The sequence below is a fragment of the Hemiscyllium ocellatum genome, chromosome 20, assembly GCF_020745735.1.
Source record: "Hemiscyllium ocellatum isolate sHemOce1 chromosome 20, sHemOce1.pat.X.cur, whole genome shotgun sequence".
NCBI lineage: Eukaryota > Metazoa > Chordata > Chondrichthyes > Orectolobiformes > Hemiscylliidae > Hemiscyllium > Hemiscyllium ocellatum.
This window is the reverse complement of record NC_083420.1, coordinates 2,034,006-2,061,710: the sequence shown is the minus strand read 5'-3', so window position 1 is coordinate 2,061,710 and position 27,705 is coordinate 2,034,006. Positions and strand designations below refer to the sequence as shown.

The following is a 27,705-nucleotide window of genomic DNA, read 5'->3' as shown; positions in this document are numbered from 1 at the left end:
AGACATTTCTGTGGCCAGCAGAGAAAAAGCAGAATGGTGTGTTGTTTCCCTGGTGCCAGGATCAAGGATGTCTCAGAGAGGGTGCAGAATGTTCTCACGGGGGAGAGGGACCTGCAAGAGATCATTGTCCACATTGGAACCAATGACATAGGAAGGGAAAAAGTTGAGATTCTGAAAGGAGATTACACAAAGTTAGGTAGAAATTTAAAAAGGAGGTCCTCAAGGGTGCTAATATCTGGATTACTCCCGGTGCTACGAGCTAGTGAGGGCAGGAATAGGAGGATAGAGCAGATGAATGTATGGCTGAGGAGATGGTGTATGAGAGAAGGATTCACATTTTTGGATCATTGGAATCTCTTTTGGGGTAGAAGTGACCTGTACAAGAAGGACAGATTGCACCTAAGTTGGAAGGGGACTAATATACTGGCAGGGAAATTTGCTAGAGCTGCTCGGGAGGATTTAAACTAGTAAGGTGGGGGGTGGGACCCAGGGAGATAGTGAGGAACGGGATCGATCTGAGACTGGTACAGCTGAGAACAGAAGTGAGTCAAACAGTCAGGGCAGGCAGGGACAAGGTAGGACTAATGAATTAAAATGCATTTATTACAATGCAAGGGGCCTAACAGGGAAGGCAGACGAACTCAGGGCATGGTTAGGAACATGGGACTGGGATATCATGGCAATTACAGAAACATGGCTCAAAGATGGGCAGGACTGGCAGCTTAATGTTCCAGGAAGGATAGAAAGGGAGGCAAGAGAGGAGGGGGAGTGGCACTTTTGATCAGGGATTGCATTACAGCTGTGCTGAGGGAGGATATTCCTGGAAGTATATCCAGGGAAGTTATTTGGGTGGAACTGAGAAATAAGAAAGGGATGATCACCTTATTGGGATTGTATTATAGACCCCCCTAATAGTCAGAGGGAAATTGAGAAACAAACTTATAGGAGATCTCAGCTATCTGTAAGAATAATAGGGGAGTTATGGTAGGGGATTTTAACTTTCCAAACATTGACTGGGACTGCCATAGTGTTAAAGGTTTAGATGGAGAGGAATTTCTTAAGTGCGTACAAGACAATTTTCTGATTCAGTATGTGGATGTACCTACTAGAGAAGGTGCAAAACTTGACCTACACTTGGGAAATAAGGAAATGAGGTATCAGTGGGGGAGCACTTTGGGGCCAGCGACCACAATTCTATTCGTTTTTAAATCGTGACAGAAAAGGATAGACCAGATCTAAAAGTTGAAGTTCTAAATTGGAGAAAGGACAATTTTGACAGTATTAGGCAAGAACTTTCAAAAGCTGATTGGAGGCAGATGTTCGCAGGTAAAGGGACGGCTGGAAAATGGGAAGCCTTCAGAAATGAGATAACAAGAATCCAGAGAAAGTATATTCCTGTCAGGGTGAAAGGGAAGGTTGGTAGGTATAGGGAATGCTGGATGACTAAAGAAATTGAGGGATTGGTTAAGAAAAAGAAGGAAGCATATGTCAGGTAGTGACAGGATAGATCGAGTGAATCCTTAGAAGAGTATAAAGGCAGAAGGAGTATACTTAAGAGGGAAATCAGGAGAGCAAAAAGGGAACATGAGATAGCGTTGGCAAACAGAATTGTGGAGAATCTGAAGAGCTTTTACAAATACATTAAGGACAAAGGGTAACAAGGGAGAGAATAGGGCCCCTCACAGATCAGCAAGGCGGCCTTTGTGTGGAGCTACAGGAGATGGGGGAGACACTGAATGAATATTTTGCATCAGTATTTACTGTGGAAAAGGATATGGAAGATATAGACTGTAGGGAAATAGATGGCGACATCTTGCAAAATGTCCAGATTAGAGAGGAGGAAGTGCTGAATGTCTTGAAACGGTTAAAGGTGGATAAATCCCCAGGACCTGATCAGGTGTACCCGAGAACTCTGTGGGAAGCTACAGAAGTGATTGCTGGGCCTCTTGCTGAGATATTTATATCATCGATAGTCACAGGTGAGGTGCTGGAAGACTGGAGGTTGGCAAACGTGGTGCCACTGTTTAAGAAGGGCGGTAAAGACAAGCCAGGGAACTATAGACCAGTGAGCCTGACGTCCGTGGTGGGCAAGTTGTTGGAGGGAATCCTGAGGGACAGGATGTACATGTATTTGGAAAGGCAAGGACTGATTCGGGATAGTCAACATGGCTTTGTGTGTGGGAAACCATGTCTCACAACCTTGATTTGAGCTTTTTGAAGTAACAAAGAAGATTGATGAGGGCAGAGCAGGAGATGTGATCTATAAGGCGTTCGACAAGGTTCCCTATGGGAGACTGATTAGCAAGCTTAGGTCTCATGGAATACAGGGAGAACTAGCCATTTGGAAACAGAACTGGCTCAAAGGTAGAAGACAGAGGGTGGTGGTGGAGGATTGTTTTTCAGACTGGAGGCCTGTGACCAGTGGAGTGCCACAAGGATCGGTGCTGGGTCCTCTACTTTTTGTCATTTACATAAATGATTTAGATGCGAGCATAAAAAAGTACAGCTAGTAAGTTTGCAGATGACACCAAAATTGGAGGTGGAGTGGACAGCGAAGAGGGTTACCTTAGATTACAACAGGATCTGGACCAGATGGGCCAATGGGCTGAGAAGTGGCAGATGGAGTTTAATTCAGATAAATGTGAGGTGCTGCATTTTGGGAAAGCAAATGGAAGCAGGACTTATACACTTACTGGTAAGGTCCTAGGGAGTGTCGCTGAACAAAGAGACCTTGGAGTGCAGGTTCATAGCTCCTTGAAAGTGGAGTCGCAGGTAGATTGGATGGTGAAGGCGGCATTTGGTATGCTTTCCTTTATTGGTTAGAGTATTGAGTACAGGAGTTGGGAGGTCATGTTGCGGCTGTACAGGATATTGGTTAGACCACTGTTGGAATATTGCGTGCAATTCTGGTCTCCTTCCTATCGGAAAGATGTTGTGAAACTTGAAAGGGTTCAGAAAATATTTACAAGGATGTTGCCAGGGTTGGAGGATCTGAGCTACAGGGAGAGGCTGAACAAGCGGCACAGTGGTTTGCACTGCTGCCTCACAGCGCCAGAGACCCAGCTTCAATTCCCACGTCAGGCAGCTGACTGTGTGGAGTTTGCACATTCTCCCCGTGTCTGCGTAGATTTCCTCTGGGTGCACCGGTTTCTTCCCACAGTCTAAAAATGTGTAGGTTAGGTGAATTGGCCATGCTAAATTGCCCGTAGTGTTATGTGAAGGGGTAAATGGAGGGGGATGGGTCTGGGTGGGTTGCGCTTCGGCAGGTTGGTTGGACTTATTGGGCCGAAGGGCCTGTTTCCACACTAAGTAATCTAATCTAGGCTGGGGCTGTTTTCCCTGGAGCAGAGGCTGAGGGGTGACCTTATAGAGGTTTACAAAGTTATGAGGGGCATGGATAGGATGAATAGACAAAGTATTTTCCTGGGGTCAGGGAGTCCAGAATTAGAGGGCATAATTTTAGGGTGAGGGGGAAAAGATATAAAAGAGACCTAAGGGGCAACCTTTTCATGTAGAGGGTGGTACGTGTATGGAATGAACTGCCAGAGGAAGTGGTGGAGGCCGGTACAATTGCAACATTTAAGAACCATTTGGATGGGTATATGAATAGGAAGGGTTTGGAGGGATCTGGGCTGGGTGCTGGCAGGTGGGACTAGATTGGGTTGGACCGAAGGGTCTGTTTCCATACTGTACATCTCTATGACTCTGACTCTATAACAGGCCAAGGAAAATAACAAAAGTATACCCTCCTATTGCAGGTGAGGTGATATCAGTTGATGCCCATCGCCCTCAAGGGCCAATTACAGATTGACCACACACCCCAAAACCAAATCAAAAATATACTTCATCTCTGCTGTGCCAATCAGAATCGTACATCACTGATTATGCTATGCGTTCTGGATTGGAAAGGGTGAACAACGCACTGACTTTCAGAGATCAAGGCATGCAAACAATTTGAAAGTGACATTAGTAGAGTTTGCTATCCAGTCGAGGAATGGAATTCTATATTTGCAAATTTGGAGAAACAGGGACCAGTAACCAAGTGTCGATTGTGGGCTCAATGTCTAAGCAGGAAGCAAGAACCACGACAAGCCAGTAAAGTTGTAATCTGGGCTTAACTCAAAAGTCAAAACGTACAGAAGTCAATGAAATTATTGTCTTCCCACTTAGTCAATGTTACCCTTGATGTTTTCTGATCTGTCTCCATTATTCCTCTACAGTGAATGCTGTTATCTAAATTATCACGTGTTTCCTTATTTATTTCACAGAATATACAACCTTACCTGCCTCCTTAATTTCCCGGTGAACTGACGACAATTACGTTGTTCTGTACATATCAGAAATTCCTTTCCTTTCATACTCTTAACATTAAGCTTTTCCCAGTTCAAACTGGAATGATTAAGGTCTCCCTGTATTACTACTGTTAAACTTTTATTTGAAATTTGTCAAGTTTGTTAATTTGTACTCAATTCTTCACTTAAAATGAATTGTTACACTGAGCTTTATTTCGAGATATATAGAATGTTTTGTTCAAAAGTTGATAAAGTATATAAGGTCAATCTTGCAGCATCTGGTTAGGATCACATTAATCAAGGAAGACCAACAAACTTAATGAATTTAAAATAAAAAAACTTTATAAATAAAACAACTTATACCTTCCTTCGGCTTGCTGTGCCACAGAACTTATCCATGAAAGGCTCTTTGCAAGGACAGCAGAAGACCAGACAGCCATTCCTTGGATAGCTTCAGGACAATTCAGCTCACACAGTGCTTCAACAATCATCATAACTGTTACCTCCATTTCATTTCCCTGATAAAAACGGTCAAAATGGTTATTATCTGCATTGGACAAGACATGCCATTAGAAGTGGAAATGAATAAGCTGTGACAATGAAAGGTACTGATTTTTGAACAATAAAGCTCAGATTTGGTTTAACATTTTTGCCAGAATCATTTCAGATGAAATAACTGAAACATTATAAAATGAATATGTTTCAAATGATATTACTCAGAGTACTCCAGGATTTACATTTGTTTGTTATGTGAACTATGTTCAACTGCGAATTTGCTTCAGTGATGCCAGATAAGTGATGCTAGTAAAAATCTGTTATATCACCTAACCAAATTATAAACTCAAACCAGACATTACAAAACCCACTTAAAATGTAAACCTCAAGATTTCAAGGTAATTGTGTAATGCTGATTGCCAACTATTAGTTACAACCTGCCTGGTGAATGGAAGTGGATTTTGATTGCCTCCTATTAAATCTGTGCACTATTGCAGTTGATTATTCAACTGGAGTGATCTTTCCTCTCAAGTTTTGCCTACTGCATACTTTGAAGTGAGACAATGATTTCAGATAGGTCTTGATCATTTTTAAGGCATTTGGTCAATGGATCACTCCAGTTTTATGTATATTCCAGGGGCTGCTGTTTAGATGGTTTCTTGGTCTGTCTCCTAAAGGTAATCACTGAGCAGCTAATATTCCAATCAACTCTTCATAAGAACTGTTTCTAGTTTTCCACTTTAGCTATTAGATCGAATCCATCCTGACTGTCGAAGATAGGGAAGTAAATCGTGCAGCTAGAATGCTCCACTTTGATTCGCCTCAAACTCGATCCCAAAAGCATACCTTAATGCCAGGTTGTAGGCAGCTTCCTTATATTTTAGCATGATCAGGGAGATGTTTCACATACCTGAGATGCACTGCTGTTCTTCATCTCTGTCAGCAAATCAAACCCATGCCTGACTGTCACAGCTGGTTGCCCAGCCAACAAGCCAACCCGCATTATAGCCACTCGGATCCGTGTTAACCAGTCATGACACGTCTGGCGATTTGTGTAGAAAAATGTCCTAATAACCTGCAACATAGGATCATAAATAAATGAAAGCAGAACATAGTGTGCCAACGGTGCAAGACAAAAATACACACAATGTGACTGAAAAAACTGAAGATGTTGGAAATCTGAAACAAAAAATTTGCTGGAGAAACTCCACAGGGCTTACAGCATCTGTGGGTGAAAGCAGAGTTAATGTTTCCAGTCTGGCGATACATCATCAGACCAGGTCTGGTGAAAACTCACTGGACATGAAACATTAAACTCTGCTTCCTCACCACAATGCTACCAAACCCGCTGAGTTTCTCCAGCAAAGTGCTTTTGTTACGATATCAGCAGCTTGTGTTTTTGTTACACCATGTACTGTATTTTCCGAGTCTGAACGATTTGAGCAATCCATACAAATAGACTTGAAATGGGATTAAAACTCATGTTAACCTTTGGTGGTGCCATAAGTGCATTAGCACATCCTTCATATGCATTGTACATCAACTTCTCAAGGTTTTCCAAAAACTGAAGTAGAAGAATAAGTCTCAGCTGGTTGCTAGTATGCCCATCATCATTGTCAGCCATGGTCCACTGGCTTATGTCATGGTCAGGATTCAAGGTATGTGCAGCCAAACTCCTAATAATACCTGGAATTTGGAGAGTCAAATTTGGTAGGTTAGGAACATACAACAATTGATCAGAATGCTACATTTGCAAAACATAAGTGAACTCAGCACTCCAAAATAAGAATTTACTGGAAGACAGATTGCCATTTCACAAATATTGAGGTAATTATTCACCAGGGTGGGAAAGAAAAGACTAAAATACTGAGACCCCTGAGAAAGGGGATCCCCTAACCAAAAGAAAATACCCAATCTACTGAGAAAACTGTCTTAGCAGCCATACGCCGATTTTTTTCCCTTTATTCTTTCATGGAATGGACATCATTTGTTACTCATCCCTAACTGCCTCGGAATTGAGTGGCTTGGTGGCCATTCTAACAATTAAGAGTGAACCATATTGCTGTGCACCTGGAGATAATTTTGGACCAGTTCAGATAAAGATGGCAGATTTCCTTCCTTCAAAAAGGGCATGGGAGAGTCACTGAAAAGAAAGCAAAAGTCTGCAGACGCTGGAAATCTGAAATAAAGAGAAAATGCTGGCGGAGCTCAGGTCGGGTAACGTGTGGCTCGAGGAACAGAGCGAACATTTCTCACTGAAACAGAAGATTCTGAAGAGTCTTGACAGAATAAATGGTGAAATAATGTTTCCCCTTGTGGGAGACTCTAGCACCACAAAGCATTGTCTCTAAATAAAGAGGTGCTAATTTACAACTGAGTGGGGGTGGGGGTGAAGAGAGAAGATTTCCTCCTACAGGTTTGTGGAACTCTGTCACAGAGAGCTGTGAAGGCAGAGTTCTCATGCACATTTAAGCCAAGAGATCGCTTCAGGACTGCTTCATCATCAACTCAAACTGTTATCTGTTAACACATGCTGCCAGACTGCTGAGTTTCTCCACCATTTTCTGTGTATTTTATATTTCAGAATCAGACTGATTGCTGTCAAAAACCTACAATACTTTTACGATCACCATTTTTGAGACTAGTTTTATAAATCACCAAATTGATAAATTGCAGAGGCAATTGTTTAGTTTTAGGTGAATTTAAATTTCACCAGCAATTGTGAATTATCTTGGAACTCTGGATTACTAATCCAGCAGTATCACCATTTCACCACAGTCTTTTCCGATAGTCATTTCTAGGGAGACATCCAGGGAGCACAACCATGAGTGGCGTCAGCCTACTGGGTAAAGGTGGGTGCTGAGGGAGCAAGAGCTGAGTGCAGGAATAATACGACAGCGGCAGCAGATTCAAAAGCAAGACTGATTTCTTTTTTGACAGATATTTGCATCAAAATGGTGTTGAGGATGGGACGAGGTTGCCCCAGAGGGAACAGTCCCTGCAAAATACAAATTGGGGAGCAAGGGAAAGAGGTGTTTAGTGGTGGCATTCCAAAGTTGTCGGAAATAGTGGAGAATGATACTTTGAATGCAGATGCTGATGGGATGAAAAGTGAGGACAAGTGGTACTCGATCACATTGTTAAGAGAGATGGGAAGGGGCAAGGACAGAAGCACGGGTGATAGATCAGATGTGGCTGAGGACCCTGTCAAATCACAGCGGGCAGGAAACCACGGTTATGAAAGAAGGAAGCCATGTCAGCAGCACTGTTCTGGAAGGCAGCATCATCTGAACAGACATGACACAGGCAAAGGCAAACTGGGAGAATGGGATGGAATCCTTGCAGGACATGGAATGTGAGGAGTTGGAGCGAAGGTTGCTATAGGAATCGGCGGCTTTGTAGTGGATAGAACAGAACATTACAGCACAGTACAGGCCCTTCGGCCCTCAATGTTGCGCTGCCCTGTGAAACCAATCAGAAGCCCATTTAACCTACACTATTCCATTCTCATCCACATGTTTATCCAATGACCATTTAAATCCCTTTAAACTTGGCGAGTCTACTACTGCTGTAGGCAGTGCATTCCACTCCCCTAATACTCCGAGCAAAGAAACAATCTCTGACCTGTCCTATATCTATCACCCCTCAATTTAAAGCTATGTCCCCTCGTGCTCGCTGTCACCATCTGAGGAAAAAAGGTTCTCAATGTCCACCCTATCTAACCCTCTGATTATCTTATACATCTCAATTAAGTCACCTCTCAACCTCCTCCTCTCTAACGAAAACAGCCTCAAGTCCCTCAGCCTTTCCTCATAAGGCAGTGAAGTTTCTTCGGATGGCAATGAACAGTTTATTCCCTGAAATGGAGATGGCGAGGTCAAGGAAATCAAGTGTCAGAGAGTATTTTGGTCACCTGCTTGGAAAGATTAAGCCGAAGTTGCAAAAAAAAAGTTTTTTTTGAAAAGGGAATGGATTGTTAGTTTAAAAAGGAAGGTGACTGTAGTTGAAAAAGAATGTTTATAATATCATTACCCAAGTGAACTAGGAAAGGATGTTGGGTTGTCGGGAGTTCAGTCAAGGAAGGAAGAGATAAGTTTCATGGAAAACAGCTCAAGTGACTGAATTCCCTATAAGACTTGAAATGCAAACATAATAGCATATGACTATACAGTGATCTATTACCTTCAATTGTTTGGAATGTATCTTGTGCTCTGCCCAATGGGGTCCGTAGTTTTGAAAGCACAGTAAATTGCGCTGCTTCCCACACAGCCCATTGCCATAACACAGCTTCTGTCTTTAACAGGTTGCGTGGAATAGATGACTGATCATACTTGTCCAATCTCTGGCAGCTGTGAAACAGTCTCTCCAGCCAATGATCTTTGCTGCAAGTAAAGGAAAGCTTACACCAGTTACATGAGGCAATCAGGAACATTTGAGAGTCTGAAGTGCCAATTACTTGATTATGGAGTATGAAAAACTTGCAAAGGGATTTAAAAATAACATTCAAACCTACCCAATTCTGTGACAGCTTCCATACAAAATGAAACTAATTAGATCAGAGAAGTCCTGAGGATGAAATGTGTTACTTGGAGCTTTAGTCATATGACTACTTATAGCCAGTGAGATCCCTTGTACTTCTGTGTGATTGTTGTTACTGTGAAGAAAAAATATATTCAATTTTATAATCAGTGTCCTATTGTTTACACATTTTAATAAAAGTTAAAGTTTTTGTACAAAGAGTAAAGTCTGACTTTACTGGAAAAATCAACTACATTGTGGTAAAAAGTGTGGGATTTCTCTGGGGCCATTGTTGTTCATAATTTACATTCATGATTTGTATTTTTAAATTTGGAGATGCCACTGCTGTTTTTTTCTCCCTCTGACACAGGCAGAATAAGGATAGTCAACACTGAGGGAGGGTAACAAATCACAAGACAATGTTAATAAGCTTTCAAAATGGGCCAAAAATTGGCAAACGAGCTCATGATGGTTCAATGAGAGGCAGTACGTTTTTGTGGGAAGAGAAAGGAGGTCACTTATTACTTGGATCAAAGTCCCAGTTGAGTAGAGGAACAAATATTTTGGATACAAATACATCAACCAATATGACGTTGATCAGCAAAGTAATAATAGAAAAACAAGCAACGGTCTTTATTTCTAAAGGTACAGAACTGAAAAGTAGAAGAGTTATATTAAACCCTGCTTTAAATCCTTATTAGACCAAGGATACGGCACAGTGTTTCAATCATATTATAGAAAGGGTTTTGATACTCTAGTTGTGATGACGACTTACAGGCATAATATTAGGAATTTCTGAGGATACAAATGAGGAAAGCATTCAGATTGTTCCTGTTTTCCAAAATAGGCAGCTGCCGTGGTGTTCTGAAAGAACTTGTTAAATTTGTGGAAGTTGTTGTTAGTTCTGAAGAGTCATATCTGACTTGAAAAGATAGCTTTCTCTCACCAGATGCTGCCAGACCCACTATGTCGTCCAGAACCCCCTGTTTTTATTTCAGATTTCTTGCATCCAGTGTATCTTGCTTTTGGTTTCCCCTCAGAATCTTGTCTGTTTCAATAAGATCACCCCCCTTCTAAGCTCCAATGAAAAAAAGCCTATCCAATTTAGCCATTCTTGATAAACCACCCCCTTTACCCAGGAATCAGCCTTGTAAATCTTGAAAGTAACACATTGGCAAAAGCCCTTTCTTAAAAACTACACACCGTACTCCAGGTGCAGCCTCAACGGCACCCTGTTCAGTTGTACCAAAACATTCTGCTTTTAAACTGTAAACTCTAGCAATAAAGGCCAGAACCTTATTTGGCTTAATTACTTACTGCATCTGAATGCTAATCTTTTGTGTTTCAAGCACATGAACACCTAGATCCCTCTGCACTGTGCTTGTATGGAGTCCCTCAATTTAAATAATTGTCTACCTTCTGATTCTTTCTGCAAAAATTACAGGATCTCACACTTACTTACATTAAACTCTGTCAAGTACTCCCTCACTCATTCAACCTATCTATATCCCCTTGTAGATTCCTAACGTCCTCCCACTTATTTCTGCATCAGTAGTAAATTAGGAAAATACACTCTGCCCCTCTTCCAAATCATTAACAATCTAATTAACTTTAGATCAATAAACAAAGTCTCTACAAATCAATATTGGAAGGGATGGTTAAAAAATCTTTTAAAATTAATCATACCTTAAAGCAACATCCAGAGGAATAGTCTTCAGCAGTTTCCCAAAAGCCTGCCTAACACGAACTCCACAATGAACCAACTGTACACGACACACATCGACACATCTGTGTAGCAAAACGCAACAGCTTGTGAATTTTAGGCATGGCTCCGAAAAACTGAGTACTGAAAGAATTCTCACAAATCAAAGAGTTACGAATGGCAAGATTTTTTAAATTCAAGTTCTACCTTTGCAAGAGATCATTTGGCAAGGAAGTAGAAATAATTTGTAGGCTGCTGCATGCTTGCAGACAGATTGAAGCATCTTCATAAACAGCTGTTTAAGAAAGGGAATAATATGTAAACATTGCTTTTTAAAAAATTAAGATTAAGTCATTCATCGACAGAAATCTTACCATTTGATAGCAGCCCTTTGCAGAATTTGTGAAAAGGTGGGATAGCAAACAAGGGAGCGTAAGTTTCTGATTTCTTCATTAAAATGGTAACCTCCAATGCCCAGGTTAGTAATAACCTCCTGATGAGATTCAAAACATGTTTTAAAAGAAAGTAAACCAAGTATATAATTCTTATATGTTTAAGAATTTGCAATGGAAAAATTCAAACCAAAAGGTTTCGGTGGAAAAGAATAAATAAGTTTTTTTAAAAAAATCTGGTTTACCTTGCGTCATGGTTTAAGATATCCTTACTGAGCAACATTCCCAAAAGATTCAGTATGATGGAGAAGTGTTTCTTTGTTGCCATGGTGACAGTACTGATAACAGCACCATCAAACAGAGAAGGTGACGAGGAACTGAGACTGCTGGATATGAAATGATCATGCCTGCAAATAAAAAGTAAACAATTTCTACATAAAGGCAAAAAAACCATTGGACCATTTTTTTTCCAGAAAAGAAGTTTTAGAAAATTGCTAGAATTTCAAAGAAAAATAGAGATTTCAACCAAATTCTAGCTGTCACAGCTTCCTACGAATTTACTTAAAATAAACAACATACAAGTAGATGCATATCAAAGCTCTAGTGCAAAGCTGAACTTTCTGAAGCACGAACTACCTGCCCCGTTAAACATGCGGATTCTTTTATCCTCTGGGCCAAAATTCTTGCTGCATGGCCATAATTTGCCAACTCTCACTCCTACTAATGTAACAATCTAAACCTTCAAAACATCTTTCACAAATTAAAATCATGTACCAAGTTATAATACGCAATTTCAGATACGAAGGAGGTTAAATAAGTTACGTCTCAATAGGCTGAAACTAACTCCATGTCTGCAAATCAAATGAAGAATTACAATTTTCCCCACAAATTAATTACTATTGCACTACAGAGGAACATAAATTAATCTTTAAATGGAAGATACTTTCATTAGTTAAAATGTCATTTAACTTTATTGAATGAAAGAAACAGAAATTATACAGGACAATTAAAAGAAATTACACCAATGTGACAAGAGTAGACATACCTTGTACAATGGGAATATAAAGTGTACAAGACTCCATACTGGATGGCAGGATAATGAACCGCAAGATTGGCATGTACAATTGTAAGGTTATCACTGAGAAGGGCAAACACAGTGGGAGAAAGAGCCCACATCTGTATGGGAAAGACACAAGACATTCTTGAAAACGATTAACATGCAAAAGTATAACTACCCCAAAAAAAACTGCAAAAAGTTATTTGTGATTAGGAAAATGTACTTCTGGAACTTCATAACTTGTTCATGTTGCATATTTCAAACAAAGGCTTTAAAACATTGAACCTTTAAAACTTTATGCATAGTTTAGGGATAGTATTCACTGACATATCTTACACATAGACAACTAGGCTGTAAAACACTTCTTAAACCTTGCTGTTCACAATGTTAATTAGAATTCACATTTGCATTTTGCATGCTACAAAATTATACCTTATACTTGTTCTGAGTGGTATAAGACCATAAGACATAGGAGCAGTAGTAAGGCCATTCGGCCCATCGAGTCCACTCTGCCATTCAATCATGGCTGATGGGCATTTCAACTCCACTTACCAGCATTCTCCCCATAGCCCTTAATTCCTCGTGACATCAAGAATTTATCAATCTCTGCCTTGAAGACATTTAGCGTCCCAGCCTCCACTGCACTCTGCGGCAATGAATTCCACAGGCCCACCACTCTCTGGCTGAAGAAATGTCTCCGCATTTCTGTTCTGAATTGACCCCCTCTAATTCTAAGGCTGGGTCCACGGGTCCTAGTCTCCTCGCCTCACGGAAACAATTTCCTAGCGTCCACCCTTTCCAAGCCCTGTATTATCTTGTAATTTTCTATTAAATCTCCCCTTAATCTTCTAAACTCCAATGAATACAATCCCAGGATCCTCAGCCGTTCCTCGTATGTTAGACCTACCATTCCAGGGATCATCCGTGTGAATCTCCGCTGGATACGCTCCAGTGCCAGTTTGTCCTTCCTGAGGTGTGGGGACCAAAACTGGACACAGTACTCCAAATGGGGCCTAACCAGAGCTTTATAAAGTCTCAGTAGCACAACAGTGCTTTTATATTCCAACCCTGGAATTCCTGGCTGGAAGTCTGCTTTGATTATGTGCATTTTAATGAATGGATCTGTATGGGACTTGGCAGCAATGGGAGCAAGGTTTCAAAAAAAAAGCAAAAATATCCCAAACTAGAAAAACTAGAATGGGAGGCTAATTCATCAAAAGCAAAGTATAGTGTCACAGGAGAGCAGGTAGACAGATATCTTTCCCATCTCTTGCAAATGGGTACAGTTTCAAATTAAGACCATAAGTACAGCTCAACAAATTTAAGTTGATAATTCATATTCCAAAGTTTCCAAACTAAACTTCTTTTGCTTAATAAAATTATGGGGTTCTGGCGGCTTGTCTGAAAACAAAAGGTTTTGCGAGCTTATATTTGAGTAGCAGGAAGGGTAAAATCTAACTAAGGCTTCATATTCTATTTAGCTTAGACACCTGGAAGCTCAGGCACATTTGTGATTTACACATCTGCATTCTGGGAAATCCTGGAGGTTCCTGCTGGTCTGGACAGTCACATGTCAGGAGGTGCCTTCAGTCAGAACACATGTGCCGTGGGTTTTGGAGCTTGAGTGGTACCTGGGAGGTTACTATAGTGCAATCATATGGCTGAGATGTTTGTAGATGATGTGGTCACCTCCATACTTCATCAGGTGCAAACAGAGGGAGAATGGGTGACCAGCAGACTAAACAAGGGGAGCAGGCAAACAGCACAGGAATCTCAAGTTCACCACACTCGCAAACTGTTTCCTGGTCTTGGAAAACAGCAGTCCCTGTGTGGAAAATCAATGGAATGGTCAAGTGGGCAAAGCAGAAGCAAATGGAAAAGTAAGAGGCAATATAGTGGGAGGGATTGAGACTAAGAAAAGTTGAGAATTATTTTCATCCAGAGGATGGTGGGTGTCTGGAACCGACTGCTTGAAAGGGTGTTTGAGTCACGAATGTCTCAATACTTAAGCAGTATTTACATATTCACTTGCATATCCATAGCTCCAAGATTTGCCACAAGGAAACTAACTGCAACCATACTAACCTAGGTTTGAACGAAGATTTTTATTGTGGAGTTAATCCTCACTCTGCACAGGGTGTTTGTAAGGATTTTACTCTGATTAAAGGAATAGTGTGAATTTGAATGATTTTCTGATGTCACATGGAATTGTTTCAACCTTTCTTTTAGTCTATTATTTAGTTCATACTTTCTTGTTTAATATTGTGTTCTAAAAGTCACTGGCAGTCCCTTGTGGATGTGTTCAGTAACCAAACGCAACAGTTTTAAAAAAGGCAAAGTTAAAATCGAACAAACTTGGTTTCACTCTGGGAACTGGCTTGTCTGGTATTAATGTCAACTGGGATCATATCTCCAGAGATGACAACATTTCTATTATGGCCGAGGAGAGTCTAGCAAGGCATTTCTCATGGAAGCAAAAATGTGGAAAAATAAGGCAGCTGTTACTTCAATGCTCTCCGTAGGTCCCCCAAATGGACGGCAATGGTGTATATGACCTAAAGCAGATCTCCAGCTTAATCCTTTCGCTGTGAGAGTGTGAACAAAATTTGAGAAAAGATTCAGCAAGATATAGTCTAATTTCATGAGAAGCCATACAAGTACATAATTAATTTAACTCTTCGGTATCAGGGTAATACTTACACCAATCAAGGAATTTTTTGCATTTCCAATTGTAGTAAGGGCACTTAAGTCAAATATTATTACAAACTCTGCATTTTCCTCTTTGAATGTTCTGTCCCTGAAAGCTTCATGCTGTATCTCTGAACAGACGAGAGGAAGAGTCAGGCCTTGAAGGAGACTGTTAAGTGCACATGTCATTTCCCCCAAGATAAGTTTGTAAGCAGTCTCTAGCACAGGAATATTCTTCAGGCTTAGCACAGCTTGATACACATATTGTGCTGCTGAAACAACCTGGATAGGAAAAGATAGATAGATAAATTGACAAAAAAAATTACTGACATTCAATAAAAGTATTAAAGTTAATTTACTAGAAAAACATAATTGAACATCTCACTAAAAAGATTTAATGCAAAACATTCAAATACAAAAACCAGTGAACAGGGATTTAATTGGCATAATATTTGAAGCAAAAATGTACGATTACAGCCCTTTTATTCAACTGGGATCAAATCCACATTACAACAGAAGAGATACAGGGCCACTGAGTTAATGAGAGCAAAACTTCTTCCGTGTGTTTCTCACACAAAGTGGTCGGAAATCTCAATATGACAGATTTACAGCAACACAGAAACAGGAACTGACATCTTAGTTCAACAGTCAGCAATTTGATACATTTTGCTGGTTTTAAAAAAAAAACAGATTAGAAGGGCATTGCAGCCTCAGAAGATACTCAAATCTAAATAGTATTCAGAACAAACAAGGTTTGCTTTTATATTCAAATTCAGGTTATAAGAAAATAATAAAACCAACACTGATTTTCACCTACCCCTACATTACGAAGAAGAAACACATCTTACAAATTAGTACACACTGAACTATCAAACACAGCTCCAAGGCAATTACCTGAGATTGGAAAGAGCAGCTCAACAGTTTGTAGTCCCACATGATAAATCATTCATGTTTTCAGAACCCTTATCTATACTGACACTGGAGGCAGTCCAGGGATGATTTATTAACATGATACCAAGAATAGAGGGACTCTATATGTGAGGATAGTTGAGTAGATTAGGCCTGTACTTATTCAAATATAGAAGAACAAGAGATGACCCTTTTGAAACATACAGAACCCTTAGGGGACTTCAGACGGGTTGTTTCCCCTGCTCCAAGAGTCTTGAACCAGATGAAATAGTGTCAGAATATGGGATTGTCCATTTAAGACAAAGATGAGGAGGAATTTCTTCTCTCAGAGGGTAGTGAATTTGTGGAATTCTTTATCAGAGGGCTTGAGGCTAGATCATAAAGTATATTCAAGGCTGAGACAGATTTTTAAATCAGTAAGGAAACAGGATATGAGGAAAAGTCAAGTGGCGTTGAAGATTATCAGCAGGTCAGGCAGCATCCAAGGAGCAGGAGTCGACGTTTCGGGGATAAGCCCTTCTTCAGGAATTCCTGAAGAAGGGCTCATGCCCGAAACGTCAACTCTCCTGCTGCTTGGATGCTGCCTGACCTGCTGTGCTTTTCCAGCAACACATTTTCAGCTCTGATCTCCAGCATCTGCAGTCCTCACTTTCTCCTTGAAGATTATCAGATCAATCATGATCTCATTAAACAGTGGAGCAAACTCAATGGGCTAAATGGCTTATTTCTGCTTTAACATCTCATGGTCGAAATAAACAGGTCTGTTAAGATTTAAGTACAAATAAAAAAAGAAAAATTAGGAATTGATATTTCTGACACCAATCACTCCATGACATTGGCTTATAAGCTTCTAGAGCGTGGTGCTGGAAAAGCATAGCAGGTTAGACAGCATCTAAAGAGCAGAAGAATCGACATTACAGGCGTAAGCTCTTCATCAAGAACGGCTTGTGATTCCTGATACGTCAACTCTCCTGCGCCTCGGATGCTGCCTGATCTGCTGTCCTTTTCCAGCACCACACACACGACTCTGATCTCCAGCATCAGCAGTCCTCACTTTCTCCTAGTTTATAAGTTTTTATCATTATTCTGTATGTATTGAAAGTGGTTGTGCAAAACATCAGCTGCCCACTGTGCTAATTAAGGGTGGTAACGTTTCATTGCAAAACATGTTGCTCACACTCCACCCAACAGGAAAAAAGACAGTTAAGCACTCATTTGAAATCATTACAAAATATCTTCATTTTATGAAACTCTCATTGTATGAACAAAAGTATTCACAAATGATCAGATCAGTGTATGAACCACTTGAAACAGTTGGTAGAGTATTTCAAATGCCGCAGACAACCTATCGCCATCATGTTCAATACTTACATTTTTCAGTTTTAGCTTAAACATTAGTTTACTATCTATAAATTCTGTAACGTCGCAACATCTCTCTACAACAGTCTTAACAGATCATGCTTGCAGCCTCCCAATTTCACTGGAAACTCTATTGTAAAAGCAGCCTTGTATAAAGTTCCACTCTAGTTAAATGCAACCATTTAATTTCAATATGTAGCATCCTTTGAATTCAAGGCAGCCTTGAAATCTGCAAAGAAAACACTCAGTACGTTCTAGTCTTTTTAAAGATTTATTACCACTTCAAAATAATTTTGAAGTTATCAAAAAAGTCAACTTCAAAATTACATGCAAAGTAGAAACTTTAAGGGTTAGCAGATCTAATAACTAATTATATTTTCACATGTTCAACAAACCAATATACTATATGAAATGATCACATAAACCAAATTAGGATCTTTATATAAACAACGCAAAGAGAACTGCGGATGCAGGATATCAAAGAAAAATAGAAATTGCTGGAAAAACTCAGGTCTGGCACATTTCAGGGCTTCTTCAGAACTGATAGTAGCTGGGAAAATTTGGTATTTATGCAGAAGGTAGGGTGATGGGTGGAGGTAATAAAGAGTAAATGATAGGTAGAGATAGAGCCCAAAGAGGCCACAAAACAATTGGACAAAGGAGTGGATAACGGTCAGCCTAGGAGAATGAATAGCCGCTAACGGGTTGCATGTAATAGCAGACTGCGTGATAACAAGGTCTGGTGTGTGGGGTAGGGACATGTAATTGCAGACTGAGATAAAAATTCCTGATGAAGGGCTTATCCCCAAAACACCGATTTTCCTGCTCCTCAGATGCTGCCTGACCTGCTGTGCTTTTCCAACACACACTAATGTAAACTCTGGTTTCCAGCATCTGCAGTCCTCAATTTTGCCCTGTGTGATAACAAGGCCTGATGTGTAGGGTAGGGATTTGTAATAGCAGACTGTGATAACAAAGCCGTTGGGGGGGGGGGTAAAGGGACATGGGAGAAAGTGCCACAAGTTCTAGAACCGCTGAACTCAATATTGACTCCAGAAGACTGTAGAGTTCCCAAGCAGAAAATGAGGTGCTGTTTTTCGAGCTTTGCTGGAATACTATAGCAAGCCTGAGACAGAGCTGCTGGCCAGGGAAGGAGGTGATGTGCTGAAGTGGCAGACAACAGCAAGCTCAATGTCATTTCTGCAAATGAAACATAGGTGTTCTGTGCCTTCAATGCCTCAATGTAGAGGAGACCTCACTGTGAGCAGCTAATGCTGTTGACTCAATTGAGTGAAGTGCAGCTGCCATCAGTTCTCAAGAAGGGTTACTGGGCCTGAAACATTAATTGACTTCTTTCCACAGCTGCTGAGGTTTTTCTGCAATTTCGGTTTTTGTTAGGATCATTGTATACTATTAAACAGCGCATTCGACTCATCCATCCACGACCATACCTCTTTCTCCCTGTGAAAACGGAGCTGAAGTAACTTAGACTGTGGTGAAAACAGTTTTTCAACAAATGATGCTGGCAATTTTGTATTTATTTGTTCCACAATCTGGAAAACAAAATCATTTTTCTTTGAATTTTGACATTATATACTGTAATCAAGATGGTTGTTACAGGTGTTAGTGGCAATATTTTAGTCTCTGAATCAGAAGATGGTAGATACAAATCCCATGCCACAAATGGAAGCACAAAATCTGGGCTGAGATTTCTAGAGCTAAATATACACCTTGTAAGTGAAATACCAAACTCTGGCCCTATCTACCATCATAAAGGAGGCAAACAATTCTGTATTTTCATTTGAAAAGTAAAGAACACTTCCTGACATCCTGCCAAAATCTATCCCACATCAAACATCACTATAACCAGATTATGTACCTTACTCTCTACATTTTTGGGACTCAGTTGTCAATACTTTGGCTTTTTGAGTTTTCCTAGAGCAGTGGCTCCATTTTCAAAGCACTTCATAGATTGTGCAGTAATTTGAGATGCCCTGAAATTATGAGAACGCCTCAAGTGCAAATTGCTTTTGCTTGCTGCAAGATCCAAATTATAATGCTCTAGCTAATCACAACAGGTACAAAAACAAACCCTCAACTATCTAATAGACTCACCAGCGTTAACAAGTTTAAAACAGAGATGATGTACTCAGCACCAAACATCTGACAACTGTCCAGCTGATCCAATCCATAAGTAATGGTAATCTCACAATGTTTGGCTACATCCGAATCCATGCTGCCCAACAGAACACACACACATTCATTTGCAGCGGTCAATACTGCCTCAGAAAAGAAAACTTGTTTTGCCGTGGTCACACAGTTCACAACCCTCAGGAGAACCTAGAATAAAAGAGAAACAGTTTTAAAAAATACCCTCAAAATATTATAATCCAGTCATGTGGCTCTCTGAACTTTGATATGGGGATGGATCAAGAGACAATGAAGATTTTAGATCTGATTCAAAGAGAAGCCTACTTTTTTATACTTTGTAATTTAATCCAAAGGAGACAGAAGTTTTACAAAAAAAAGTTAGAGCTATTGAAGATGAGTGTAAGCAAGGAGATGGATTAGAAAAATAACCTCAATACATTTTCTTACATCTGTCACGTAAGCCTCAGTGATTGGAGGGCCTCTAATTGGACTGAAACGTTCTCCAATGCTTCTCACAACAGTGCTGAACACCCTCAGAAGTGCTGCTAACTTCGGTAACGAGACTGAAGGAGGTGGAATGTCCTCATCAACTGCTTCCCCAGAGGCCACGTGACTCAGATCCTGTAAATGCAAATAATCAAGTTGTTCACCACACAAGAGCTGTGAAGAAATTAATTTTTTATGGACACTTGTCCATCAATCACAGCAGTGAGCAGGAATTTGTGACCAATCTGTTATTGGCCACCACTGCCCTGACACAAATGTTTACCACACACCAAACCAAATTTCAGAGGAAAATTCATCACATGCCAGTTATTACTTTTTCACACAGAGACGTAGGACTTGTTACTGCTCATCCCGGACTGCGTTTGAGAAGGTGGTGCTGAACTACCTTCTTGAACCACTGCTACCCATGAGGGGTAGGTACGCCCACAGTGCTGTCGGGAAGGGAGTTCCAGCTGGTGACAATCCAACAAATTTGGTACTATTTATACTTAGCTGCTACTCGGATGTGGATCAGCTGTATATATCGGTCAATTTCATTTGGCGTCACCACTCAACATCCAAGAGTGTTAGACTCCTCACCAGAGTGCTCACGGTTTAGCCTGGTGTAAACAGCTTACAGACAGTGCTTGAAAGCACCAACTGTCAAGCATGTGTTTTGAAAATAACAGACTCGGTTTTCAGAATTTGAACTTCAAAACAGTGGTATATGGTATTGGGTACTTTTATACAAGGGTTTTGAAAAGTAATTAGTCAGTCCTTCCAAAATATTGATCTAATCCAGTAATTAGGAGAAAGTGAGGACTGCAGATGCTGGAGATCAGAGCTGAAAAATGTGTTGCTGGAAAAGCGCAGCTGGTCAGGCAGCATCCAAGCAGCAGGAGAATCGAGGTTTCGGGCATAAGCCCTTCTTCAGGAATGAGGAGGGTGTGCCAGGCAGGCTAAGATAAAAGGGAGGGAGGAGGGACATGGGGAGGGGCGTTGGGAATACGATAGGTGGAAGGAGGTTAAGGTGAGGGCGATAGTCCGGAGAGGGGGTGGGGACAGAGAGGTCAGGAAGATGATTGCAGGTCAAGAAGACGGAGTAATCCAGTAATTGTCAGAAAGTAGGGAAACGTGGAATGTGTATGAAAGATTGTTAGTACTGTGTTGCATTTAGGGTGGGCGTGTAAATATTGTATAATCAAGAGCTGTTTTTAGCTGAGGAAAGAAACCAATCTTGAAGCAGTTCGGATGAAATCTGACTGGGCTTACAATCCCATAATACAATTTCTCTCCTCAAACGGAATATAAAACAATCCATGGAAAAAAATTACTTTAGTATAAAGTCAATTAATGCAACTTCCAGACCAGGAGCATAGATACTTCCTAATTGACCTGTTCAGAAATGGTATGACATAGTTCAAATCCCACCTGATCCAGAAGTAAGGTTTCCTGGCTCAGATAGGGATACTACCACTGCACTACAATAGCTCTCCAGAACACAGCACACTACTCGCAATCATAAGGTCATTATGAGAGCAAATCTAAGCTTTCAGTTTTGTGAATATTTAAAACAGCTTCATAGTTCAGACAAAAGAATTGAAGAGAACCAGCTACAAAGTTTGAGGTGAAGGGGTACTTGCTCTAGCTATGAAACTGCAAAGGTACAGTGTTGGAGATAGACAAGGTGGTATTTATCATGTGCTCTAAGATCTTTCAAACTGTGCTCTATATTAAGGTTTTTTTTCCCTTCTGCGCAATGAACTTCTGTTCTATCGTTAAATCTAATCATGGAGCCTTATGTGCTTATGTTTTAACAAACGATGATTACATTGAAATAAAACATTTGATCTATCAAGCCAGGTTTCATCGAGGATCTGACTTGGTCAGTACTCTCATTAGCTGGCTCCATAATACAACCATAAAAAAAACCTGTTAGCTCATTCTGGCAGACACAGACAATACCTGATCAGCGAGAATGGTGTGGAGTCATTACAAACGTAACAGCAGGTGAATTCTCATTGAGGTATAAATATTAGCCTGGATGCAAATCACCATCACACAGATCAAGGGATCTGGTCTTTCACATATTCCTATTTGCAGGAGTTTGCTAAGTGTAAATTAGATGCCACTTGTAAAATATCAAAGACATTTAGTGGACAAGAAAAGTCCTTTACAAATACAAATTTGCCTTTCTTTTTAGATTAGATTTTACTGAGTTGAAAATGAAGGGCTTATGCCCGAAACGTCGAATTTCCTGTTCCTTGGATGCTACCTGACCTGCTGCGCTTTAACCAGCAACACATTTTCAGCTCTGATCTCCAGCATCAGCAGACCTCACTTTTCCCTCCTTTCTTTTACTGAACTTTACTCTCCAATGCATTCTTGAAATGGCATTCTAAGAGACTACAGCATAATAGTTCAATAAAATCAACAGAACTTTCTGGAAAAATATCTTGTCCATAAGCCTTCAAACATTTCATGAATTCATAATTCAAAAAAAGAACAGGTAGCTTCCAGTGAATGGTGAAAATAGATCTAAATACTAAGCAGTATCAAATTATGAAAAAAAAACAAATTATTGTTTGGGCCAAAATCAAAGTGTGAGAGAAACTTAGGTTTGGCAGCAACCGTGGAGAGAAAAACCAGAGTTAACGTTTCAAGTCCAGTTTGCTGTTCTGATGAAGGGTCACTGAACTTGCAGCATTGACCTCTCTTCACATATGCTGCTAGACCTGAATTTCTTCAGCACTTTGCTTTTGTTTCAGATCTCCTGTATCCAAAGTTATTAGTTTTGTTAAAGCTTTTGAACCCTTATTTTGGTTTAAAAAAAAAAGCCGGTAATAAACAGGAAGCGGTTTCACACAACTGAGTCAGTTTTTTCATGTAGAAGGCCATCTCAATTTCACAATTGTCAAGACTCTACCGTACCTCAGCATAAGCTTCCATGTCTTCCAAAAACTGCCCCAGAAGGGTTGTGGAAAATCCAAGATCTGCAACCCAGAACTGTTCCAAACACTGCAGCCAACCTTTGTGTGAACAAATCCCATAATTTTTTTTAATTTAAGGGTTCTTGTGCAAAGCAAGTTAAAAATTTCATAGAAGAGCTTGTGACAAAATAATGACAACTATTAACCAAGCTAGTAAGAGACTAGCTAGCAATTAATGAGCATAATCATCATCAAGGCATTAGCAAGTTGCACTGTATCATCAATGCAGCATAATACTGTTTTAAAAACAGATAGAAGGTGTTGTTAAAATTCTTGGCTTGAACATTTGTTCAGGTAATAGACAGTTCTCAAAGTAGATTAATTAATTATCTTAACACCAACAGCAGGAGCATGCATCAGAGCCTTCAATATAGGAAAGGCATTTTATAAGAGTGCTAACAAATTTGACACTGATTTATATGGGGAGATAACATAGCAGTTTGGTCAGATGCAGGTTATAAGAAGTGGAATGAAAAGAAGAACAAGAGGTGGGTGCTTAGAGAAGGTATTCCTGAGCTGAGGACCTTGTCAGCTGAAGTCATTATCCACTGTGGAGCAATGAAAATCATGGATGCTAAGAGTCAAAATTGGAGGAGCACAGTTGTCAGGGGATTGTGGAGCTGAAGGAGACTGTGCAGAGGAGAACTATACAGAAATCTGAAAACAACAATGAGAATTTCAAAACTTAGGTTCCTTAATTAGGTGCCAATGTAGGTCAATGTGCACAAGGCTGACAAATGGCTAGTTGGGACACAGGCAGAGCTTTCAATGGCCTCAAGTTCATGTCTGCAGAAGATGGGAAACTGGCTGTGTGCAAATCGAAATGATCAAATGCAGAGGTAACAGAAGGTGTGGATGAGCGTTGAGTTGGTCAGTGATATAGAGGTGAAAGTAGGTAATTTTAGTAGGTAAATGCAGTCAGAAGTCCTGCTCAAAGTTGATGGCAGCTTCAGACCTGACAGATGGTCGGGAAAGAGTGGTGTTAGTATGAAAGAAAAGTGCAGGAGAGACTAGAAGATAAAAATCTGCTCAACATCAACTTGGAGGAAATTTCTGCTCATCTGGAACATGATGTTAGTCAAGGAGTCGGCCAAATTGGACAGTGGGGGTGTTAGCAGAGACGGTGATGAGAGCTGCACACCATGAGCATACTTATGAATAGTGATGCCCTGCTTTCAATGTCATCACTGAGGGGCACCATATAAATGGGAAATAGGAAGGGCAAAGAGGATAGACTCATGGAGTGATCTTAGAGGTAACCATGAGGGAACAGAATGAGCATTCACTGCAAGTGATTCTCTGAATGCAACTGGAAAGATTACCAACCATCCAAAAACACTCTATTTTGTTAATCATGACTAAGGTTAATGACAACCAATTAGTACCTAAAGATAAAAAAAAGACCAAGTTGCCTTAAGTGATAAAAAAAATACAAACCAAAAGAGATGGTCATATAATGAAGGTGAGCATTCTTAGAACAAAATGGTTCAAACACATAATTTAAGTGAAAATGGTTACATGGTACTTGGTTTCAAATTTCACTTTACTGATATCGATCTTGCTGCCAATACCATTTTCAGGTTACCTAAACTACTTTGTTCAAATAGCTAACAATTCAAAGTAGAATTTTAAACGACTAAGAACATACTAGGGTAAATCCATATTTTACCTGACACTTGTTGCGTAAGCGATTGTTTCTGAGTGTGATCAATATGCCATCCAACAAGTATATCTACAGTGTCCTTTAAAATAAAAAGCATCAGATATCAGCTTACTGAGAAAATTTAATTATGATTCAATTTTTCCTTCATTATTCTTACCCTAAAGTTGGTACTAAATATATGGGGATAACAACGAGCCACCAATAGAATGCACTTCACACACTGGCACAGCAGCTCTGGAGTGTCGACATTTTCCAAAACAGTCTGCAGGCTAACCATCACCAGCTAGACAGGGAAAAAAAACTAAATTAGTTCCAACTAAACAAATATTTACCTGTGTTCAATGACAGCTTACTACCATTTTTCATGCTTTTTGGAAGTTTTAAAATAGTTTAAACAGAAAGTTCTCAATGATGATACGCAAAATATTTTTGGAAGTTTGATAATTTCACAAAACGCAATACAGCTCTCAAAAACCTTTTAGCACCCTTAAATCTGCTCTCCACGTTATCTAAATACATTAACGTGTGTCCACAAAATGAGATATTTTAGTATCAAAAGTGAATTTATAATAAAATATTCTTAATTTCAGTTTTAAGGAAAGATCATAAAATTAAGGACTAACCTGCATTACAGATGAAAATGCCTTCTTTTCTCCTGCAGTTTCCAATGCTTTGTAGGTGGCACACAAGTACAGAAGTTTTACCTCATCTTTGGTGGAAGAATTAAACTTACTAAAAATCCATTTAAAGATTTTCTCAGCCTCATAACTCAGAGATACACACAGCAAACCAAGGCAGCAAGCTCCTTCCTGTCGTAGTTCATGAAGTAGTTTACTACTGTTGAAAAAAAATTAAAAGTGTTAATATCTTGCACTGCATGTATGTACCTAGGCTCTATATATATATATATATATAGACACATTTTAAATAAATAATGAGTTCTGAGTTTACAGTGAATTACAGCTATCCCCAAAAATTCAATTTGTTTTCTCATTTAAACAAATGAAACAAGTCACAAACAAGACTAAAAATCCATCAACTGGTCATCAAAAAGTGGGATTTGCAATGGTAGAAGTGAATTAATAAACAGCCACTTCCCTTAAGCATTGACTGTACTTTTAAAGTCACACAAAACTGTAATTGGAACCTGAGTTTAGTTTGAATTGAAAGCACTTCACACATTATTCAAGACAATAAATTCCATGAAAGGTAAGTTACTGCCGAAGCAAATTTTACACAATACTCTATACCAGGACTTCCCTGAGTGGAGGTTGGGATTCCAAATGACACCACAAACTGAAATTTCAGTGTCACTAGCTCCAATGCAGCAATGACCAACAGCACCCCGCCTCGGCTGTGAAGGTTCTTCTCCTTGTTCCCCCATCACTTACCAAGGGACTGGAGCAGCTTTCAAACCTCAAAAACAGGGTCACATGGGAACACATTTTGGAAACAATGCCTTATACAGATCCCAGAACAGTAAACTAAAAATGTCAACTATTCAAAGATTAGGATCTTTTGAGATCAGTGGCTTAGCAACCTGGTTTACATGTATAACAGATTACAGTCTTATAACACATGATAGTCCACAAATTAAAAAGACACCAGATAGTATCTTGGAGCATCAACGTAACACCAAAGGACATGCTAATCTGAGGTCCCATTTTCAGAAGGAACTCTGTGGTCAAATGCCTGATTGGGATTTTTACAAATCTCTTAAAAATTAAATCTCCAAGTAGTACCAAATAGAACTGGCTAAATTAAAACGATTGGAAATGATGTGTAAAGATAATTTCAGCAAATGCAATCGATGACTTTTTCATATTATGTAAATATGGGAATGTTAAAATTCACACAAGGATTTATTTTCTTCCATCCACAAAAGCAAACCGAGCTCCAGAAATATCCAGCGGATGCATATACAAAACAACTCAAGGGTACTTTTTAGAGAGAATTATGCCCAAAGAAAGAATTTTATCTTTTTTTAAAAAGCATAAAGTTCCTTAAAAGGATTACAAATTCTGACAAAACCAATGTATTTTCACACTTACCTCTCATTAAGCACATCCTGTATTGCAGTCAGAGCATTGTCTAATTGCTTAATTAGAACCTGCAAGAAGATAAAATTGCAATTATACAACAAATACAATAAAATTAGAAACCTGACTCTGTAGCCGATTTCCCCTATGTTTATATCTTAGAAAGCAGCAACTGGAGAGCTGCTAGCATTTAGCATGTAGGCCCAACATTCACCTGTCCCTTAGGATGCTAACATGTGCACTTCCATCTCACTTTTCTTAAAAAACTCACCACTTTGTTTTCTGGCTGCTGAATAAACTCTTTCAATTGCTTTATTGTAGCCAGCCGACGCTCCCTGTCATCTTCACGGGAAATCCTCCGCAGAAGATTGGACAGTCGAGACTCATCAGAATAAGATAAAGATCGCTCTATAAATTAAACAGTTTGACAAAGTTGAGTATAAACCAAGTGAATAACATGGGAAAAGTAGTAGTTCCCATTCAACCTCTTCAGTCTGATCAGAGCTGATTTGAATCTTAACTCCACCTCCCCATCTTGATTTCCATACCTCCAATACCCCCTGCCCAACAAAAATTCAACAATCTCAATTTTGGAAGTTAAGTGACCTTTTCTTTCAGGAAGGTTTATTCCAGGTCTCAGCAATAATTCATGCAAAGAAACACTCTTTACTCATCGCCCTTCAACAGACAAACTAACTCCATCCTGGATTTGGGGGGGGGGGGGCTCCCATCCAGGTCAACGATGATATTTTCTTTCAGAGGATTATGAGAGGTTAGTCAACAATTCTCTTGCTCTGGGATCCGTGGAGGCTGGGGCATGCAACAAATTCAAGGCAATGTTATGAGGGTCAGACAAGAAAGTGAACTTGAAGCCACAAGCAGACCAGCTATACCATTACTGAATGGCAGAACAGGGTCAAAGGGCCAAATGGCCTATTCCTTCCCTGCACTCCAATGTGACTAT

At 39.8% G+C, this 27,705-nt stretch overlaps 1 protein-coding gene across 3 annotated transcripts in view; it reads right to left on the bottom strand.

The window, feature by feature from the left end:
- Window positions 1-27,705, bottom strand: part of smg1 (SMG1 nonsense mediated mRNA decay associated PI3K related kinase) — a 169,194-nt gene that overhangs the window by 96,150 nt on the left and 45,339 nt on the right. For all 3 annotated transcript variants that reach the window (XM_060840420.1, XM_060840421.1, XM_060840422.1), the window contains exons 4-23: window positions 27,013-27,149; window positions 26,754-26,812; window positions 25,326-25,539; window positions 24,860-24,985; window positions 24,709-24,781; window positions 22,981-23,078; window positions 20,011-20,184; window positions 19,528-19,752; window positions 18,864-18,965; window positions 15,157-15,426; window positions 12,445-12,575; window positions 11,645-11,806; window positions 11,382-11,500; window positions 11,215-11,302; window positions 10,992-11,093; window positions 9,301-9,441; window positions 8,970-9,169; window positions 6,277-6,473; window positions 5,698-5,862; window positions 4,656-4,810 (exon numbers count right to left, since the gene is read on the bottom strand). In XM_060840420.1, the coding sequence (XP_060696403.1) occupies window positions 4,656-4,810; window positions 5,698-5,862; window positions 6,277-6,473; window positions 8,970-9,169; window positions 9,301-9,441; window positions 10,992-11,093; window positions 11,215-11,302; window positions 11,382-11,500; window positions 11,645-11,806; window positions 12,445-12,575; window positions 15,157-15,426; window positions 18,864-18,965; window positions 19,528-19,752; window positions 20,011-20,184; window positions 22,981-23,078; window positions 24,709-24,781; window positions 24,860-24,985; window positions 25,326-25,539; window positions 26,754-26,812; window positions 27,013-27,149 (2,938 nt within the window). The remainder of the gene's footprint in view (window positions 1-4,655; window positions 4,811-5,697; window positions 5,863-6,276; window positions 6,474-8,969; window positions 9,170-9,300; window positions 9,442-10,991; window positions 11,094-11,214; window positions 11,303-11,381; window positions 11,501-11,644; window positions 11,807-12,444; window positions 12,576-15,156; window positions 15,427-18,863; window positions 18,966-19,527; window positions 19,753-20,010; window positions 20,185-22,980; window positions 23,079-24,708; window positions 24,782-24,859; window positions 24,986-25,325; window positions 25,540-26,753; window positions 26,813-27,012; window positions 27,150-27,705) is intronic.